Source organism: Dasypus novemcinctus, chromosome 26 (assembly GCF_030445035.2).
Source record: "Dasypus novemcinctus isolate mDasNov1 chromosome 26, mDasNov1.1.hap2, whole genome shotgun sequence".
NCBI classification, from domain to species: Eukaryota; Metazoa; Chordata; class Mammalia; order Cingulata; family Dasypodidae; genus Dasypus; species Dasypus novemcinctus.
In genome coordinates this window covers 523,530-543,737 of record NC_080698.1, presented here as the reverse complement: position 1 = coordinate 543,737, position 20,208 = coordinate 523,530, and the positions used below count along the sequence as shown (strand labels likewise).

Here is a 20,208-nt window from a genome sequence, read left to right as displayed (position 1 = left end):
CTTCCTCCTAAGACTCCGTGGTCCCAGATCCTTCCTATCTCAGCTACAGGCTGGCATAAGGCTTTGACTCTGTCCCCAGGGTTCAATTCATTCCAGACTCAGCTGCTGTGGTCTCTCCACAAGGACAGCTTTAGACTATCAGGCTTATCTCTCTTCCCAGGACCTCTGCCATATTGTTTTCTCTGTGAGTCCTTGCCTACCAAGGGGGCAGAGACTCAATGTCCTACTGATGTGGCTGAATCAAAGCTCTAATTTTAATTTTTTAGTCAAGTAAAAGTGAAACCTCTTGAACTTAATACAGTCAAAAGGGAACACACCCAGTGGAATAGAATATAATCCAATGTCTATTTTTGGAATTTATAAACAATGCCAAACTGCTATGGTAGCTTTAACAGAAAAAGGTAACAATGGACTCTCCATCCGCCTGCCCCTCTCCCAGCAAGTTCTGACTGGTTAAAGTGTCTGGGTGCTCTGCTTCCTTGGAATGAGGACTCAACTCCCCACGGCTTCCTTGGGCAGGAGCATCAGGTCCTACCTGTGGCTTTCCTCCCCCACAGGTCTCTGTGAACAGTCTCATCAACCTAAGCTACTTGAAATCCTTCCGAACTCTGCGAGGGCTGAGGCCTCTGCGCGCACTCTCCAAGTTTGAAGGAATGAAGGTACATTCTTCAGGTGGATGGGAGGAAGCTTTGGCAGCAGGGGAAAGGCATGTCTTCCTGGGCCAGGGTTTCCTTAGATTGCCAAGTTTTTCCCGGGCTCATTTCCATCCAATGCAGGGCTTAGAATTTGAGAGATGGAGAGGAGTCTAGGCTATAGTCTGTGCCCTACAAGAGCTTCTATTATAGCCACAATGGGCTTTGGCTTCCCCCTGGAATCCTAGGGCAGATGTCTCTAGGTCTCCAATACCAGCCTCAAAAGGCACTTACTTCTCAAGTCATTCTCAGGAGTACGGAAAGGGCACTATAAGAGCATACTACTCATGGAGCTGAGGGCAGGGCTCGTCATGAGGTACAGTGGTATGGAGAGCAAAGACTTTGCTCAAAGGGTGCCAACCCCATGCAGTAGCCCAGCCTGGGGATCCCAAGAGCCTGGGGACCCCTTCCTGCCTGCCATGTTCTCCTTCTGTTTCTTTCACTCCAGGTGGTGGTCAATGCTCTCATGGGTGCCATACCTGCCATTGTGAATGTTTTGCTTGTCTGTCTTATTTTCTGGCTCATATTTTGTATCGTGGGAATAAACTTATTTTCTGGAAAGTTTGGAAGATGTGTTAATAAAACAGAAGGAAAAATCTCAGTTTTAAATTACACCATCATTGCAAACCGAAGCCAATGTGAAAGTGAAAATTTCTACTGGGACATCCTGGAAGTCAACTTCGACAATGTGGGAATGGCTTATCTTGCTCTGCTGCAAGTGGTAAGTATTGTCAGTAGGTTTTCACTCTAAGGAGACAAAGTTTAAAGGAATTATAAATCATCTTTCCACTCATAAAATACAGCAACTCTACTGAGACAAAATCAAATCCTAATTCCTCATGTGAGAGCAATGCCCTCTGGAATTGTCCCCTTCTGAGCTTCTCCATCTGAACCTCTGCACTCAAGTGCTTCCCCTTAAAAGGTCTTATTCACCTGGTCCTATACAGTAGGTACAGCACCTTGTTCCTCAGAGCTGGAGCCAGAGAGGGCTGGAGTCTGAGATGCTAGGTCATGCTGTGAAGAGAAGTTCTCTCTTATAAGTCAGCCCCAGGTCCTTCCACAGTAGGCAGATTTTGAACATGGACACACAGCATAAAGAGATGTGCTTCCAGGGAAGAGGAGGCAAGCTTTAATCAGAGGAATGAGCCAGTGGGTCCACAGCTTCTCTAGAATTTTGTAAGGCAGAAATTTGTTTTTAAACTTTTTATCTTGTGTAAATGAAGAAGAAAAAAATTCCACAACACCCATCCTTGAGTTCCTTTCTACTGTTCTTTTATTTGGACACTGTCTGGAAGGGTGGGACTTCATCTTATAGACATCTACCCACTGGGCCTTGCTTGCTTCTGTGTGGCATGTCTACTGATGGGATGTCACCAATTGGATTTATGTTTCTCTACTTTTATTGCAGGCAACATTTAAAGGCTGGATGGATATTATGTATGCAGCTGTCGATTCTAGAGGGGTGAGTCTTTGTTCCATAATGCTGTAGAGTGCTAGGGTCAATCAGGGCTATCATGTCTACATGGATAGTCCAGAACTTCCTGTATCATAGTTCCAGTGGCCAGGGGTTCTCTGCCTTGTTTCTTCAGGACAAAACACTATGAAATATCACTGCCCCATACAAAAGCTCTTTTGCCTCCCTCTGTGAATACCTGACATGCCGGCATGCTCCAGAGGTCAATCCTCTGTCTTCATGGTGACCAAGGAGAACCCATTCATGTAGGAGATGAAGTCAGAAGCAACAGAATCATAGGAAGTCCTGATTTCCTCTCTTGCCTTTCTTCAAATATATTGACAGGCAGAGCCAAATTTCAAAGGGTCCTTGCCCTTGACTGTGGGAACACCTCAAGACTGAACTAAGTGTAAGAGACCTTGGCATGGCTCCAGACTTCCCAGCATCTAGAGGGGCTTCTGGTGATTGTCAGTTGATGGATTCTAGTTAGATGGAAACATGATTGTGCATTCCCAGAGTTGGAAGTGTGCTCAGAAATCCTGTGCATTTCCATTTCCCAGTCGGGAAAATTGAGGGCTAGAAAGGGAGTTCCCCAAAGCCATCAAATGAGCAAATAGTTGAGTAAAGAATGGAGTCAGCATTGTGTGTGCCTTGTTCTGTTTGAAAGTCTGTAGAGTTGACACCTGGCACATAGTAAGCATTCAATATTGTGAGCTGGTAGTGGCAGTGAAGGTGGTCTAGGTAGTAGAGGTAATTTTTACAAAGGAAATATTTTAAAATTGTTAATGTACTTAATTCTTTTGCATTCTTTAGTACATGCTCTTCACCCTAGTTTGCCTTAGGTATCCATCTGCCTTGACTTAAATGTGGAGGGTGTATTAGTCAGCCAAAGGGGTGCTGATGTAAAGTACCAGAAATCTGTTGGGTTTTATAAAGGGTATTTATTTGGGGTAGAAGCTTATAGTCACAAGGCCCTAAAGAGTCCAACTCAAGGTACTTTCTTAACTAAAGTCATTGGTGGGCAAGATGTTGAGCAAGATAGCAGGCGACGTCTGTGGGGGCTCAGGCTTCCTCTCCCTGCTAAGGCTCCATGGTCCCAGCTCCTTCCATTCTCAGGTGTAGGCTAAGATAAGTCTTCTCTCTCCCAGGGCTCATTTCTTCCCAGTCTCAGCTGCAGCTGTAGGCTGTCAAGCTCCTCTCTCTTCCTAGGGCCTCTGCAATCTAATGAGCTGTCTCTCTTCTTCTGAGCTCTTCTCTGTGTGTTTTCTTCCCAGGGTTCTAGAATCAATACTCAGACTCTCTCCTCTGCCATGTTGTTTTCTCTGTGAGTCCTCACCCACCAAGGGGACAGGGAGTCAACATCCTACTTACGTGGCCAAATTAAAACCCCAATCTTAATTTAATCAAGTTGAAGGGAAACCACTGAATCTAATACAATCTAATATGCCGCAGAGGAACAGACTAGTTTACAAACACAATCCAATATCTATTTTTGCAATTCCTAAACTGCTTAGAACTGCTATAGGGTATAAGGAGGCCATCTTATCCAGATACATGGGAGAAATGTGTGTCTTACACATATTCCCAGTGTGAGTGAAAAATGGGGGGAAGTTTGTGGAGGAGTCCTTGCCTTGACACTGGTGCTGGATATACCAGCTGGTGTATGCTGGCTTCTTCTGTGCTCCCCTTTTCTGTGCAGTCCAGAGCAGTCTGCTGGTCTCAAATCCTGAAGCTGCACCTGGTGAAATCAGGGGCCATTCTCCACCCCCCCCCAACTCTTCCAGGCCTCAAATACTGACACTGCCACAACCTCCACGTGGTCTCCTGTCTCAGAAGTCCACTCCCATCCCTTGCTACATGGATAGATGGAAAGCCCGTGCTGATAACTCCATGTCCCAGCCACAGGGGAACGGAGAAAGGAGGGTCCCAAGACCTCTCTCTGTCTAACTTGGCTACTCCAGTCTCCTAAGTCAGCCAGGACTTCCCAGCACAGCAGTTTCCTCCCAGAAAAACAGAAGTGGAGGAAGCATACACTCTTTGCCCTCCATGTTCCCCTCAATTTACTCAGTTTTCTCCAGACTCCCTCTCCAGACCCCAAGAGGGAAAATCAGGTCACTAGGCTCCTCTGTCCCTGTTTCTTTTCCCACAATTTCCAGGGACAAATGAGGCAGCATCTGTCCTTCTTCCTATTGAGCCTCCCAGATGTCAAAATCTTCTACTAGGGCTGCTGTAACAAAGTGCTCAAACTTGGTGGTTTAATGAAAAGAAACTTATAGTCTCATGTTCTGGAGGCTAGAAGTTCAAAATCAAGGTTTTCAGCAGAAATATTTCAGGGGGTCCGTGAGCTTCAATTGAAAAAAATCAACTTATCTTTATTTTCTCTGAACTCTAACTGTAATCTTGCGTTTCCTTCATTTGTAAATGTATGCAATAAATAAACTACCACAGTATTCATTTCATCTAACCAGCAAAGGGGTCCATGGAACAAAAAAATTACGAACCCGTGCCCCAGGGATCGGCCCTGTCCCTTCCAGCTTTGGTGGCTCCCGGAGAGCCTCGGCCTTCTTTGGTTTGGGGCCCAGCACCCCAGTCTCACCTCTTCTCCACATGGCCTGCTTCTCTGTGTCTTCTCTGGATCTCTCTATCTAAATTTCCCCTTCCTTTCCCATATAAACACATCAATCATGGGATTTATGACCCAACTTATGACCTCATCTTAATTTGATGACATCTGCAAAGACCCTATTTTCAAATAGGAACTGGAGGTTAGGACTTGAATGTATCTTTTGGAGGAGACACAATTCATCCCACTACATTCTCCAAGTCCTTGAAATGCTGAAGAGAGACATGGAGGATTTTCAGTATTCCTGTATCTCATGGTAGTAAGTTAGCTTGCAAGACTATCAGCCCACTGCATAATCTACATGCTAAATATTAATTTCTTCTTTCCATTGTTTCTGTAATAAAGACAATTCAAACAAATGGATGCCTCAAGCTAACTGGGACTAAGATCAGAAACTCTTCTAGGCAAAAGACAAAAAGAATATTTTCAAATGCTTACCTACATTTCGCTAGTCTCTATGCAAGGTATTGAACTATCAAAAACACATTCAGGGAAGCAGCTGTGGTTCAAGAAACTGAGCTCCCGTTTACCATATGGAGGACCCGGTTGGATCCCTGGGAACTTCTGGTAAAAAACAAAAATATAAAAAGGCACCTGAGACCCGCACACTGAGGCACAGGCTCCATGCAGCAAAGTGATGTATCAAAAAAAAAAAAAAAAAAAAAAAGACCATGATGCAACCAGATTAAAAAAAAAGATAAAAAATAAACCACATTGAGGAGATGACTAAACAGTCAACATGCTGTATCTTTCAATGTAATTGAGGAAAATAAAGGGAAATCCTTCCATCACCTTCCCCAAGGTGCATGAAACAGATGACATTGTGAAGAATCGGACAAAAGGGATCTCAGATGCTTTTGGCCATGTCTTAAGCTGGGGGAGCGTGGTTGAACTTTGTAAAGATTTATTCATTCATTCCATATGCATTGAGAATCTGCATGTCAGAAGGTGTACTGGGTACTAGGAATTCAAGCGTGAAGAACACAAAACTTCAGATTAAATATAACCATAAGCTTCGTGTGGAGGATGCGGTAGTTCAACGATGGTTGGCAGTTGAGTCATCTCAGCCCAGGATGAACTTGCTGCTGTCCTGGGGGCCTCATCTCCAGCCTGATGACCTCCAGTTACTCACTTGTACAGACATCTTAGAGACCCAGAGACACTCATAAAGGATAAGTGTGCCTGTGACATGCCCCTCTTACAACCCTTCAACTGCTCTCCGTTGCTTAGAAGAAAAAGCCCAACCCTCCTGCCTGCACCCCGCCATGGTACCACCCCAGCTGAGCCAGGTGTCCTCTGATGGGGGACTCAGCAACACTTTAGCGCTCTTGATAAGGCAGTTAAGATGGCTTATGTTTTTATCCACTAATTGTTTCTTTTTCTTCACTTAAAAACACTCTGACAGAAAGAAGAACAGCCCATCTTTGAGGCGAGCCCCCACATGTACATTTACTTCATAGTTTTTATCGTCTTTGGGTCATTCTTCACTCTGAATCTCTTTATTGGTGTTATTATTGACAACTTCAACCAACAGCAGAAAAAGATAAGTATGCTCATTGTCCTGATTTGATAATTTCATCTCTGTTCCCTGGAGGGCTAGAACGGAACATCATTTTGGTCTAGATTATTGTGCAAATGAGCCTTTATCATATTCTATGATCTCAGCCTGGAGAATATTATTGAAGATGAGTTTGGAAGGGGCCTGAAATATCTAGGTTTTATTAAATTATTTTTACTCACTTTCTCCATCTTACCTTTTTTTAAAAAAAAAATTTGTTTATTTATTTTTCTCCCCCCCCCCCCCAATTGTCTGCTCTCTGTGTCCATTTGCTGTGTGGTCTTCTGTGTGTTCTTCTGTGTTCACCTGCATTCTTGTCAGGCGGCACCGGGTATCTGTGTCTCTTTTTTGTTGCATCATCTTGCTGCATCAGCTCTCTGTGTGTGTGGCACCAGTCCTGGGCAGGCTGCACTTTTCTCATGGGGCGGCTCTCCTTGCAGGGCGCACTCTTTGCACATTGGGCATCCCTATGCGGGGGACACCCCTGCGTGGCATAGCATTCCTTGCACACAGCAGCTCTGATGTTTATTTTTCTGAAATCCATAGACCTTTGTAACAAATTTGGAAAATAAAGGAAGAAAATAAGAAAACTTAAATTACCCATAAGGCAGCCACCAGACCATTTAGACAATGCTGATCATCTCAGTATAATCCTTTCTAGTCAATTTCTACACAAATATGTATTCCTTTTATATGTTACACTATATTTTTAATTTTGTAGCTTTCTCCCCCATCAGTTAGGAGCCCATGTCATGAAATCATCTTTTTCTAAAAATATGAAGTAGTTAGTTATGTTCACAATGTGTGCTACCATCACTACCATCCATTACTGAAACTTGTCCATCGCCCTAATTAGACACTCTGTACAATTTAGGCATTAACTCCTCATTCCCTACCTCTGGCCCCTAATAACCTATGTCCTAGTTTCTGACTCTAAGAATTCGCTTATTCTAATTTTCCTTATCAGTAAGATCTTACAACATTTGTCCTTGTGTCTGGCTTACGTCAGTCAACATGATATCTTCAAGTTTCATCCATGCTGTTGCATGTATCAGAACTCCATTCTTATTTATGGCTGAATAATGTTCTATTGCAGGTATATACCACATTTTGATTATCCACTCATCAGTTGATAGACACTCGGGTTGTTTCCATCTTTTACAATTGTGAATAATGCTGCTATGAACATTGGTGTACAAGTATCTGTTTGAGTCCCTGCTTTCAATACTTTTGGGTACATAAAAGTGTTGCCTGGTAATATTGTAATTCTATACTTAACTTTCTGAAGAACTACAAAACTTTTCCACAGTGGATGCCCCATTTTACATTCCCAACAAACAAGGAACAAGTGTTCCTATTTTTCCACACCTCTCCAATACTTGTAAATTTAGGTTTTTTAAATAGTAGCCGTTCTAGTGGGTATGAAATGGTAACTGATTGTGGTTTTGATTTGCATTTCTCTAATGGCTAATGATATTGAGCATCTTTTCATGTGCTTTCTTGATCTTTTGTATATTTTCTTTGGAGAAATATCCATTCAAGAATTTTGCCCATTTTTTAAAGTGGGTTTATCTTTTTGTTGTTGAATTGAAAGATAGCTTTCTATATTCTGGATATTAAAACTTATCAGATATTTTCTCCTACTGTGTAGGTTGTCTTTTTTACTTTCATGATAAAGTCCCTTGATGCACAGAAATTTTTGATTTTCATGAGGTCCCATTTATCTGATTTTTCTTTTGTTGCTTGTGCTTTGGATAGAAAGTCTAAGAAACTATTGCCTAACACAGTGTCCTAAAGATGCTGTTTAATGATTTCTTCCATGAGTTTTAAAATTCTGGTTCTTATGTTTAGGTCTTTGGACCTAAAAATGGCTTGAGTCGATTTTTGTATGTGGTATTGATATAGGGGTCCTCCTTTGAATATGGACAATATATTAGTCAGCTAAAAGGGGTACTGATGCAAAGTACCAGAACTCTGTTGGCTTTTATAAAGGGTATTTATTTGGGACAGAAGCTTACAGTTACCAGGCCCTAAAGAGTCCAACTTGAGGTACCATCAGATGTACTTTCTCACCTACAGTCTGTTGCCACGTGTTGAGCAAGATGGTGGGTGAATTCTGCAAGTGTTGGGTCTTCCTCCTTCCTTTTAAGGCTCCATGGTCCCAACTTCCTCTGATCTCAGCTGTAGGCTGGCATAAGGCTCATCACTCTCCCCGGGGCTCATTTCTTTCCAGGCTCAGCTGCTCTGTCTCTCCACAAGGTCAACTGTAAACTATCAGGCTCATCTCTATTCCCGGGGCATGTCTATGGAATATCCTCTCTTCCTTGGTATCCCCTTCTGTGTTCTCCTTCTCCATGTATTTACTCCCCTCTCTTTGACTGAATATCTGTTTACACAGCCCACAGCTGTAGGCTAGCTGTAGGCAGGAACTCAAACCAAGTTGCCCCAATGATGTGTAAAGATAAAAGCCCTAATCTTGATTTATTAAGGTAAAAGTAAAACCTCTGAGTCTAATACAATCTCATACAACCAGATGAACAGGCCAGTTTACAAACACAGTCCAATATATATTTTCGGAATTCATAAACAATACCAAACTGCCACAGACAGCCTTCCCAGCACTGTTTGTTGAAGAAACTATTCTCTCCTAATTGAGTGGACTTGGCAGCCTTGTCAAAAATCAATTGGCAACCCACAAGTTCTTTTATATAGAAAATAATAAAAGAATTTAAAAATCAATTGGCCATAGATGTGAGGGTTTATTTCTGAACTATTAATTCTGTTCCGTTGGACTATATGTCTCTCCTATGCCAATACCATGCTGTTTTGATTTTTGTGGATTTGTGATAAATTAAAGATAGATGTATTAGTCAGCCAAAGGGGTGCTGATGCAAAATACCAGAAATTGGTTGTTTTTTATAAAGGGTATTTATTTGGGGTAGGAGCTTACAGATACCAGGCCATAATCATAAGTTACTTCCCTCAGCAAAGTCTGTTTCCACATGTTGGAGTAAGATGGCTGCTGATGTCTGTGAGGGTTCAGGCTTCCTGGGTTCCTCTCTTTCAGGGTCTTGTTTCTCTCTGGGTTCAGGGTTTTTCTCTTCCTAGGGCTTGCTTCTTCCTGGGCTCAGGGTTCTTTTCCTCCTGGGGCTTGCTTCTATTTCCTCTATGAGCTTACTTCCCAGGACTCCAGCTTAAGGCTTCAGCATCAAACTCCAACATCAAAAACCCTCCAACTCAGTCCTTTGCCATGCCTTTTATCTGTGAGTCCCCACCCCTTGGTGGTAGGTGGGGACTGAATGCCCAAATGGCATGGCCCAATCAAAGTCATAATCATACCTTAATCATGCCCAGGTAGAGACCAGATTGCAAACATAATCCAATATCTATTTTTTAAATTCATTACCATATCAAACTGCTACAATTGGGAAGCATGAGTCCTCCAACTTTGTTCTTCTTTTTCAAGATGGCTTTGGCTATTCAGGGTCGCTTACTGTTCCATATAAATTTCATTTTTGGCTTTTCCATATCTGCAAGGAGGCTGTTAGAATTTGGGGTTGTATTGAATCTGTAGATCACTTTGGATGAATTGACATCAACAATATTTAGTCTTCTGATCCATGAACATAGAATGTCCTTCCATTTATTTAGGTCTTTCAAAAATTTCTTTTGACAATGTTTTGTGGTTTCCTGTGTACAAGTCCTTTCCATCCTTTGTTATTCCCAGATATTTGACTTTTTAAGTTGTTAATTGGAAATGGAAATATTTTTCTAGCTTTCCTCTTCAGATTGTTTGCTGCTAGTGTATAGAAACACTACTGAGTCTTGCATGTTGATCTTGCACTCCACCACTTTGATGAATTTATTAGTTGTAGTAGGTTTGTTGTAGATTTTTCAGGGATTTTATGTTTATAGGATCATGTCATCTGCAAATAGGGAAAGTGTTACCTCTTCCTTTCCAATTTGGATGTCTTTTATTTCATTTTCTTGCCTAATTGCTCTGGCTAGAGCATCCAGTACAATGTTGAATAACAGTGGTGATAGTGGGCATCCTTGTCTTGTTTCTGATTTTAGAGGGAAATCATTCAGTCTTTTACCACTGAGTATGTTGTTAGTGGTCGGTTTTTCATATATGTCCTGCCTTAGTTGGCCAAAGTACTAGAACTGGGTTGGCTTTTGCAATGAGAATTTTATTAGGGGAAAATCTTTTAGTTCCAGGGCCATGAAATGTCCAGATCAAGGCACCCTCAGAGATGGTTTCTCACCAAGTCAACTCCTTGTGATCCTGGCATCCTGCCATATGGCATTGCAAGGTGGCAGCTGGTCTCTGCCTTCCCCTCAAGGCTCACTATCTCTCAGAGCTCAACTGGGGGCTATCAGGCATATAGCTCATCTCTTCAGCCTTGAACTGCTCCTTGGACCCAGCTTCTTTGGGCCTTCAAGCTTCAGCTTCTGCTGCTAGTGATCCTCGAGTCCTCTCTCACATGTCATGGTAAAAAATGGTGGCTTCCTTTTTCTGTGTGTCATGGGTGGAGACCCAACCTGAGCCATGCCTCACTGACATAGTTCAATCAAAAGTGATCTACTCAAGTGATCTACTCAAGATCCCTTAACCAAATATAATGCAGTCAAAGGGTCTCACACCCACAGGAATGGATTAGTTAAAAAACAAAATCTTTTGGGGGGATTCAACAAATTCAAACTGTCACCTGCCCCTTATCATGTTAAGTAAGTTTCCTTCTATTCTGAGTTTTCTAAGTGATTTTATCAGGAAAGTGTACTGGATTTTATCAAATGCCTTTTCTTCATCAATTGAGACAATCATGTGGTTCTGTACCTTCATGTTTTTAAATGTGGTGTATTACATTAATTGATTTTCTTAGGTTGAACCACCCCTGCTTACCTGGATAGATCCCATTTGATCATGATGTATAATTATTTTCATGTACTGTTGCATTCAGTTTTTTGGCATTTTGTTGAGGATTTTGCATCTATAATCATAAGGGATATTGGTCTATAATTTTCCTTCTGGTGGAATCTTTATCTATCTTTGGTATGGGGGGGATATTGGCCTTATAGAATGAGCTGGGAAGAATTCCCTCTTCTTCAATTTTTTTGGAAAGAGTTTGAGTAGGATTGGTGTTAATTCTTCTTGGTATTTTTGCTAAAATTCACCTGTGAATCCATCTTTTCCTGGGTTTTTCTTTGTGGAAAGTTTTTGATTACTGATTCGATATCTTTAGTAGTTATTGGTCTGTTGAGATCTTCTATATCTTCTATCTATTTATTTTATTTTTTATTTGAGAAGTTGTGTGTTTACAAAACAATCATGCATACGCTACTTCTTTTTGATTCACTGTAGGTAGTTAGTGTGTTTCTAGGAACTTGTTCATTTCATCTAAGTTATCTAATGTGTTGGCATCCAGTTATTCATAGTATCCCCTTATAATCCTTTTTTTAAATTTCTGTGGGTTCAGTAGTAATGTCCCCCATTTCATTTCTGATTTTATTTATTTGCATCATGCTCCTTCATTTTCTCTTTGTCAGTCTAGCTAAAAGTTAGTTGATTTTATTGGTATTTGCAAAGAATCAACTTTTGGTTTTGTTGATTCTACTGTTGTTGTTTTTTTTAAGTTTCTATTTAATTTATCTCTGCTATAATCTTTTTTTCCAACTTTCTGCTCATTTTTTCTAGATCCTCCAGTTGTGAAGTTAGTTCTCTGTTTTGAAATATTTCTTTTTTAATGTAAGCATTTAGAACTATATATTTCCCTCTCCATACTGCATTTGCTGAGTTCTGTAAGATTTGGTATGTTACGTTTTTATTTTTTTTATTTTTTTTATTTTTTATTTTATTTATTTTTTATTGACTTTGTAATAATATATTTTTTTAAAGGAATAGTTTTTTGTTGTTTTTTTCAAAAAGATTTATTTATTTATTTCTCTCCCTTCCCCCACCCCCCCCCCCCACACACACATCCCGGTTGTCTGCTCTCTGTGTCTATTTGCTGCCTCTTCTTTGTCCGCTTCTGTTGTTGTCAGTGGCACAGGAATCTGTGTTTCTTTTTTTCTGTTGCGTCATCTTGTTGTGTCAGCTCTCTGTATGTGCGGCACCATTCCTGGACAGGCTGCACTTTCTTTCATGCTGGCGGCTCTCCTTACGGGTTATACTCCTTGTGCACGAGGCTCCCCTATGTGGCAACACCCCTGTGTGGCGCGGCACTCCTTGCACGTATCAGCACTGTGCATGGGCCAGCTCCACACAGGTCAAGGAGGCCCGGGGTTTGAACCGCAGACCTCCCATGTGGCAGACGGATGCCCTAACCACTGGGCCAAGTCCGCCGCCTTCATTTTTATTTTACTGAAGATATTTCCTAATTTCCCATGTGATTTCCTCTTTTATCCACTGGTTGTTTAAGAGTACGTTATTTAATTTGCACATTTTAAAGGATTTTCTAGTTCTCCCTCTGTTATTGATTTCTAGCTCATTCCACTGTGGTCAGAGAAGAAACATTGTATGATTTCAATATTTTTAAATTTATTGAGACTTGTTTTGTGATCTAACATAGGATCTATCCCAGAGAATGATTGTTCTACACTAGAAAAGAATGTGTATTCTGCTGGTGTTGGGTAAAATATTCTATGTATGTCAGTTCGGTCTAGCTGGTTTAGAGTATTGTTCAAGTCTTCTATTTCCTTATTGATCTGTCTGGATGTTCTATCCATTACTGAAGTCTCCTATTATTAATCTAGAACTACTTGCCCTGTCAATATTTGCGTCATGTATTTTGGGACTCTGTCACTAGATGCATATACATTTATAATTATTATGTTTTCCTGTTGAATTGACTTTATCAGTATATAATGACCTTCTTTGTCCCTCCTAACAGTTTTTGACTTAAAGTCTATTTTATCTGGTATTAATATAGCTACTCCACCTATCTTTTGGTTACTATTTTCATGGTATATTTTTTCCTATCCTTTCACATACAACCTCCTTGTATCATTGATTTTAACACCAGTCTCTTATAGACAGTTTATAGTAGGGTGATGCTTTTTTATCCATTCTTTTGACTCAAGAGTTTAATTCATTTACATTTAAAATCACTACTGCTAATGCAGGACTTTTTTCTGCCATTTTACTATTTGGTTTTCGTAAGTCTTATATCTTTTTAACCCCCAATTATTCCAATATTGCCTACTTTCATATTTATTTGATATTTCATGCTGTACCATTTTGAGTCCCTTCTGTGTCTTTCTGAATATTTTTTGTTTACTCTGGGCTAAAATTTAACATCCTAAATCGATAGCAATCACTTTTGTTTTATACCAACTTAACTTCAATATATAAACATACACTGTTTCTATACCCCTCTGTCCTCCTATCTTTTTGTTGTACTTGTCAAAAATTGTTTCTTTATATATTGTATGGCCATACACTTATTATTGCTTTTCTTGCCTTTGCCTTTTAGAATATGTATGAAGTAAAAAGTGGAGTTATTATGTACCAATAAATATAAGATAATAGGACCGGCATTTTAAATTACTGATATGATTCCTTACTGACACTTCAGTCCACTCTCTAGTGTCCTTTCTTTTCAATCTTAGGAATTACCTTTAGCATTGCTTGAAGGACAGATCTAATGGTGACAAATTCCGTCAGCTTTCATTTATCTGAAATATCTTAATTGCTCCCTCAAATCAATTTTATTGATACAATTTATACAAAGTATACAATCAATGGTGTTTGGTATAATCACATAGTTGTGCGTTCATCACCTCAATCATTATTAAAGCATTTTCATGATTTCAATAATAATAATAATAAACCGGCAGACAAACAAAACTCCTCACCTCTCAGTCTCTCATTTCTCTTGCTGTAGATGGCTGCTATCTACTGGCTATCACTGGCTATTCTTGCACAATTATTTATTGTTTATTAAGCAGTTTTATTGATATATATTCACATACCATATGATCTATCCAAAGTGTATAATCAGGGGCTTTTTTTAGCTGTTAAAAAGTCCTTTATTATAAAATTGTAAAATAAGTAGAAAAATAGGTTGAAAGAAATTACAAATTTTAAACAATAGTGCAAGGCCGGATTAGATTTAATATACATAAATTATAAAAACTAGATAGCATAGCAACATTTATAAATATAAATAATAATTCAAATATAAGAGAAAGTAATTATTACATAATTCTAATTTTTATATTACATCTCTAACTATTGGACATAATAATTTCCAAGAATGAAATAAATTGTTGGTTTAGTTATTTAATTTCCATTTAGGCTATCTTTCTAAATAATCAAATTCCTGTTTGGGAATTCTTCACATCTTATTGGAATGAATTACAAAAGAAAGCAATTTGCCAATTCATAATTTTATCAGGCAGAAAAACTCAAAATCTTGAACAACAGTAGTCATGCTAAATCATTATTGATCCAGCTGGATTATTTTAATTAAAGAATATGAATAAGAAAGGATTAAAGAAAAATGAAGTATCCAAAATATATCTCTTCTCCAGTGCTCCTCAATTAAAAGCAAGTGTTTATTTTGTATGAAGAAACTTAGCAGACTGCTGATCACAGGAACAGTTTGCCAGTTGCACTGAGTAACTATTATTCATATACTATAATGTTATTTAACATTTATCTGGTCTACTCCAGCTATTTTTAGTTGCTCTTTGCCTGGAATACCTTTTTCCAACCTGTCACTTTTAACCTGGTTGTGTCCTTATGTCTGAGGTACATCTCTTGTAGACAACATATAGACAGCTGATACTTCTTTATTCATTCTATCAGTCTATGTCTTTCAGATGGAACGTTTCAACCCATTAACATTCAGTGCTATTACTGTAAAGACATAACTTCATCCATTTTGTCCTTCAGTTCTCTGTTGCCATATCATTCTGTTGTCTGTCTTCTTATCCTTTAGTGTACCTTTTCTAATAATCTTCCTTTCTAAACTCTTCTCCAAATCTTTCAACCTTGTTTTTTTCTTTCAGGCTGCAGCACCCCTTTAGTATCTCTTGCAAATCTGGTCTTATGGTAACATATTCTATCAGTTTTTGCTTGTCTGTAAAGACTTTGAACTGACCTTCATTTTTGAAGGACAGCTTTGCCAGATACAGAATTCTTGGCTGGCAGTTTTTCTCTTCCAGTAACTTAAATACATCTTACCAATTTCTTCTCTCCTCTTTGGCTACTGATGAATGCTTGGCACTTAATCTTATTGAGGTTCCTTGTATGTGATGCTTTGCTTTTCTCTTGCTTCTTTCAAAATCTTCTATTTATGTCTGATTTTTGTCATTCTGAATAGTAGGTGTCTTGGGGTAGGTCTCTTCAGATTCTGTTTGGGGTGTGTTGTCCTTATATATTGATATTTATGTTCTTCATAAGGGTTGGGAGGTTTTCGGTCATTATTTCCTCAAATATTCTTTCTGCTCCTTTTCCATTCTCTTCTCCTTCTGGGACACCAATAATGAGAATGTTTGTGTGTTTTGTGTTGCCGTTCAATTCCCTGACTCTGCTCCATGTTTTCCGTTCTCTTATCTTTCTGTTCTCCTGTCTTTTCCAACTTAGGTGGTCTATCTTCCAAGTTAATAATTCTGTCTTCAAGCAACTCAAATCTCCTCCTATGTGCCTCTAACGTATTTTTATAATAATCTCATCCATTGTGTCTTTCATTCCCATAAGGTCTGTTACTTTTCTTTTATTATTCTTTATGCACTCCCAGTGTCTTCTTAAGATCCTTTATTTCTTTAGTCGTATTTTCTTTAAATTTTTTCAAGTGATTTAGGAGAGTTGTGTGATTATCACTGACTAATTGTATTAAACCTGTATCTCTTCAGGATATCTGGTTTATTCTTTTGGCTGGGCCATCTCTTCCTGTTTCCTAGTTTGGCTTGTAATTTTTTGCTGATGTTTAGGCATCTGAATATGTTGGCAAATTTACTCTGATGGCTAATTTCTCTCACTTGCCTATTGTGGTTGTTTTTCACAGTTCTTCTTTGATATTTGTTTTAACTTATTCTGTCTTTAAAATTGCCCAGCTTAAAGTTTCAAAATAGGACCAGGGATTCACTAGAGGGGTAAAGATTTTCTCCCAGGGGTTGGATACAGAGAGCGCAGTTTTTGTCCATGCAATTTCCAGATTCACCAGCAGATGGCCCTAGGAGCACACCTTTTCACAGAGGTGTTTCAATCTAGGCTTTCTTGTGTTCCTGTGTTGAATCTCCAGACCAGAGATTCAAAGTGGGCTCTGCTGGCAGAATCCACTGAAAAAAAGCACCTGACCTTCCCTCCTTTTTCCCTTGAAACAGTGACAGGGAGAAAGATGTCTGCTCCCCTCTTAGCTGGCTGCAATGAGCCAGGTGTTTTACCCCAGCTTCATATCTTGGGGGTTGGGGAGGGAAGCCCTTCCCAGCTGCAAGGGGGGCTTGTAACTCACATTTGTCATTTCAGCTTCTTCATCTCTCTGTCCCTCACCCTCCTGGGGGTTGTGCAGCACTGTCCTGGTCTGCTGACCCCCAAAGGCAGGTCCTTTGGACAGCTTTTGGCTCTTTCTCTGTTGTTTTTGTGAGAACATTCAGCTCTGCCTGTAAGTCCACCACCATCTTCCCCAAGCCTCCTTGCCTCCTCATTTTTGAAAGACAGTCTCATTGGATAGCAAAGATTCTGTGGGAGGATGGCATCCTGGAATGTCTTTTGCTACCATCTTGGTTGACCACACTTCATGAAATTATCTTTGATGCAAGGCTGAATTACATTCCGTGTTATGGATAAACCATAATTTATCCTAATCATACCCCTATTTTGGACATTTAAGTCTTTTCCAAATTTCTTGCTCTTCTAAAACAATCATGAACATTCTTGAAACTCTCTGTATATCTCTGATTATTTTCTTAGGATAAGTTCCTAAAATTAGAATATTTAAGGCATTTAAGATGCTTTGTTAAATTACCTTGCAGATATGCTGTGCTGGGTACCCTCCTTCTGCAAGTTATGAGAATGCTTGTTTTCTCTGTTCTCATCATTCTGAGTACTGTAATCTTTATCTTTTCTAGTTTTATGTTTAAAAATATTACCTCCTGATTTATTTTCATTTATTTGACCATTAGTGAGGTTATATACTTTTTCACAGGTTGATGGCCTTAAGTAGTTCTTCCTTAAGAATTATCTGTTTATATTCTTTACTATTTTTAAAATTGAGATTGTCATTTTTTCTTATGTGTCTTACATAGTATGTCCAACTTGTGACTTGCTTCTTACATTTTTGTAGTAAAGTTTTGACTTACAGACATTCAGAAATTTTATGGAATCAAATTCCAAATTTTGTCCTTTTTTGGATTCTTCTCTTACATTTATAACCTGAAGACATTTCTCTCAATCTCAATGTCATATAACTAAACATTCACCTTACAGCTTTCATTTTCCTAATTGTTGATGGCACTTTTTATTTTCCTGTTGAACTCTTATAGCCTTTTCACAATGCACCTTGACACGAGGCTTCTTTGTTTCTGCTGTGAGAGCCATTCACTGTGTAATGCAATTATATTGCTGCTATGCCTTGAGTGTGCTATGTAGAGTCACCTCTGTAATATGCAGCTTGATTGCAGTCAATACTTGCCATCTGAGCTGGCATTTGAAATCACTGTTTTGATCAGCACCTTTTTGTTTTGTTTTACTTTTTATTATGGGAAATTTCAATTTCAATTGTATGGTACTGCACAAGAGTACCATACAATGAACCTGAAATGCCCATCACCCAGCACAGCTTTTATTTTATTTTATTTTATTTTTAAAGATTTATTTATTTATTTTTTATTTATTTAATTTCCCCCCCCTCCCCTGGTTGTCTGTTTTCTGTGTCTATTTGCTGCGTCTTGTTTCTTTGTCCGCTTCTGTTGTCGTCAGCGACACGGGAAGTGTGGGCGGCGCCGTTCCTCGGCAGGCTGCTCCCTCCTTCGCGCTGGGCGGCTCTCCTTATGGGTGCACTCCTTGCGCGTGGGGCTCCCCTACGCGGGGGACACCCCTGTTGGTACAGCACTCCTTGCGCGCATCAGCACTGCGCATGGCCAGCTCCACACGGGTCAAGGGGGCCTGGGGCTTGAACCGCGGACCTCCCATGTGGTAGACGGACGCCCTAACCACTGGGCCAAGTCCGTTTCCCCAGCACAGCTTTTATTGACTTGAGACTGTCCTTGTGCCATCTCTGCCCTTAACCCAACCCTGCCCCTGGATATTTTTTATAGAGCAAATTCTAGACAGCACATCATTCCATACATAAATATTTCAGAACATACCTCTTTTTTTTTTAAAGATTTATTTATTTCTCTCCCTTCCCCCCCACCCCCACCCCAGTTGTCTGTTCTCTGTGTCTATTTACTGCGTCTTCTTTGTCAGCTTCTGTTGTTGTCAGCGGCACGGAAATCTGTGTTTCCTTTGTTGTGTCATCTTGCTGCGTCAGCTCTCCATGTGGGTGGCACCATTCCTGGGCAGGCTGCACTTTCTTTCGCGCTGGGCGGCTCTCCTTATGGGGCCCACTTCTTGCGCATGAGGCTCCCCTACGCGGGGGACACCCTTGCGCGCGTCAGCACTGCGCATGGGCCAGCTCCACACGGGTCAAGGAGGCCCGGGGTTTGAACCGCAGACCTCCCATGTGGTAGACGGACGCCCTAACCACTGGGCCAAGTCCACTGCCAGAACATACCTCTTTTTAAAACATATTCACAATTCCATTATCACATCTAAAACAATTTAACACTGTCTTTAATGCTATCAAATCATTTCAAGTCAGTTGAAATTTCCCTAAGTCTTTTATTTTTAAAGCATATTTATATTTTACTCATTCATCTATTTATTTCTATTAAAGTTTTTTGTTTTTTTTTAAAATCAGGATTCAGATGAGGTCCACCCATTTGATAACTTCCTTGTTCTCTAGAATCACAAGATGGTCCAGATTTAGGTCACACTTTTCCTGCCCCAGATCTGGAATCAGCTATTTCTCTAAAGAGTGCTGGTGTCCTTAGCAAGAAATCCAAGACCACAATATGGAATGCTTATTAGTAATTGTTTCTAGGTCTTTTCAGTGGACAGAGCTACTTCAAATTCAGGACTGCAAAGTTTCTTCTTAACCTCATTGCTAGAACATCTGTATGTCCTCTTTCTATACTGAGGAGCCTGGTTTTCAAAGGCCCTGGAAATGATTTCCACAATTACTCATTTTCTTTACCCACAATACAGTCTTAATATTTTCATGGCAAATATGATTACTGAAAAACTTGTTTCTTCTGGGTGCCCTGAAACAACCTGTTTCACTTCTAGATTAATGTCTTGGGCTGTATATTCTGGGCTCATACTAGAGGTGAAACACAAACTCCAGAACCCCATCAAGGCCTAGAGTCATGAACTACCAGGGAAGGCTTGGTTTTCACTCATAGCCCAGGTCGAGGCAAACCCGCTTCCTGCTGACTTCGATTGCGCTGTTCCCTTCCCCACCCTTCCCTGGAGGAGGCCTCAGAGCCCCAGGCCCCTCCAGGGGCGTCTGCTCCAGCCCTCCCTTCTCACTAGGCCACTGCTTTTATCCTGACCCTTGTGGTTGCTAAACACGGGGTGCTGTTTACAGAGATTCGCAACGCCCTTAGGCCCGCCTCGGCTGCCGCTAACTGACCATCCTGGGTTTTGATCCCTCCTGATTCTCAGACCCTGGAGACTTTTCTTACTTTGTGCAAGTTCAGCTAGACATTTAAAAAGAATTCTGTTATATCTTGTCCAACATTTCTAGATGTTTTGCTCCCCGAATTTCCAGAAATGAAAATCCTAATTCATTTTTCCATTCTTGTTGCTCAGTAGTGAAAATATTTAAAGCTCTCT

At 40.2% G+C, this 20,208-nt stretch overlaps 1 protein-coding gene across 1 annotated transcript in view; it reads left to right on the top strand.

Annotated features, from left to right (window-relative positions):
• SCN11A (sodium voltage-gated channel alpha subunit 11) overlaps positions 1 to 20,208 on the top strand; it is a 118,674-nt gene that overhangs the window by 87,093 nt on the left and 11,373 nt on the right. Inside the window, exons 21-24 of the mRNA XM_071212271.1 lie at positions 572 to 659; positions 1,141 to 1,413; positions 2,101 to 2,154; positions 6,174 to 6,311. Coding sequence (XP_071068372.1) covers positions 572 to 659; positions 1,141 to 1,413; positions 2,101 to 2,154; positions 6,174 to 6,311 — 553 coding nt within the window. The remainder of the gene's footprint in view (positions 1 to 571; positions 660 to 1,140; positions 1,414 to 2,100; positions 2,155 to 6,173; positions 6,312 to 20,208) is intronic.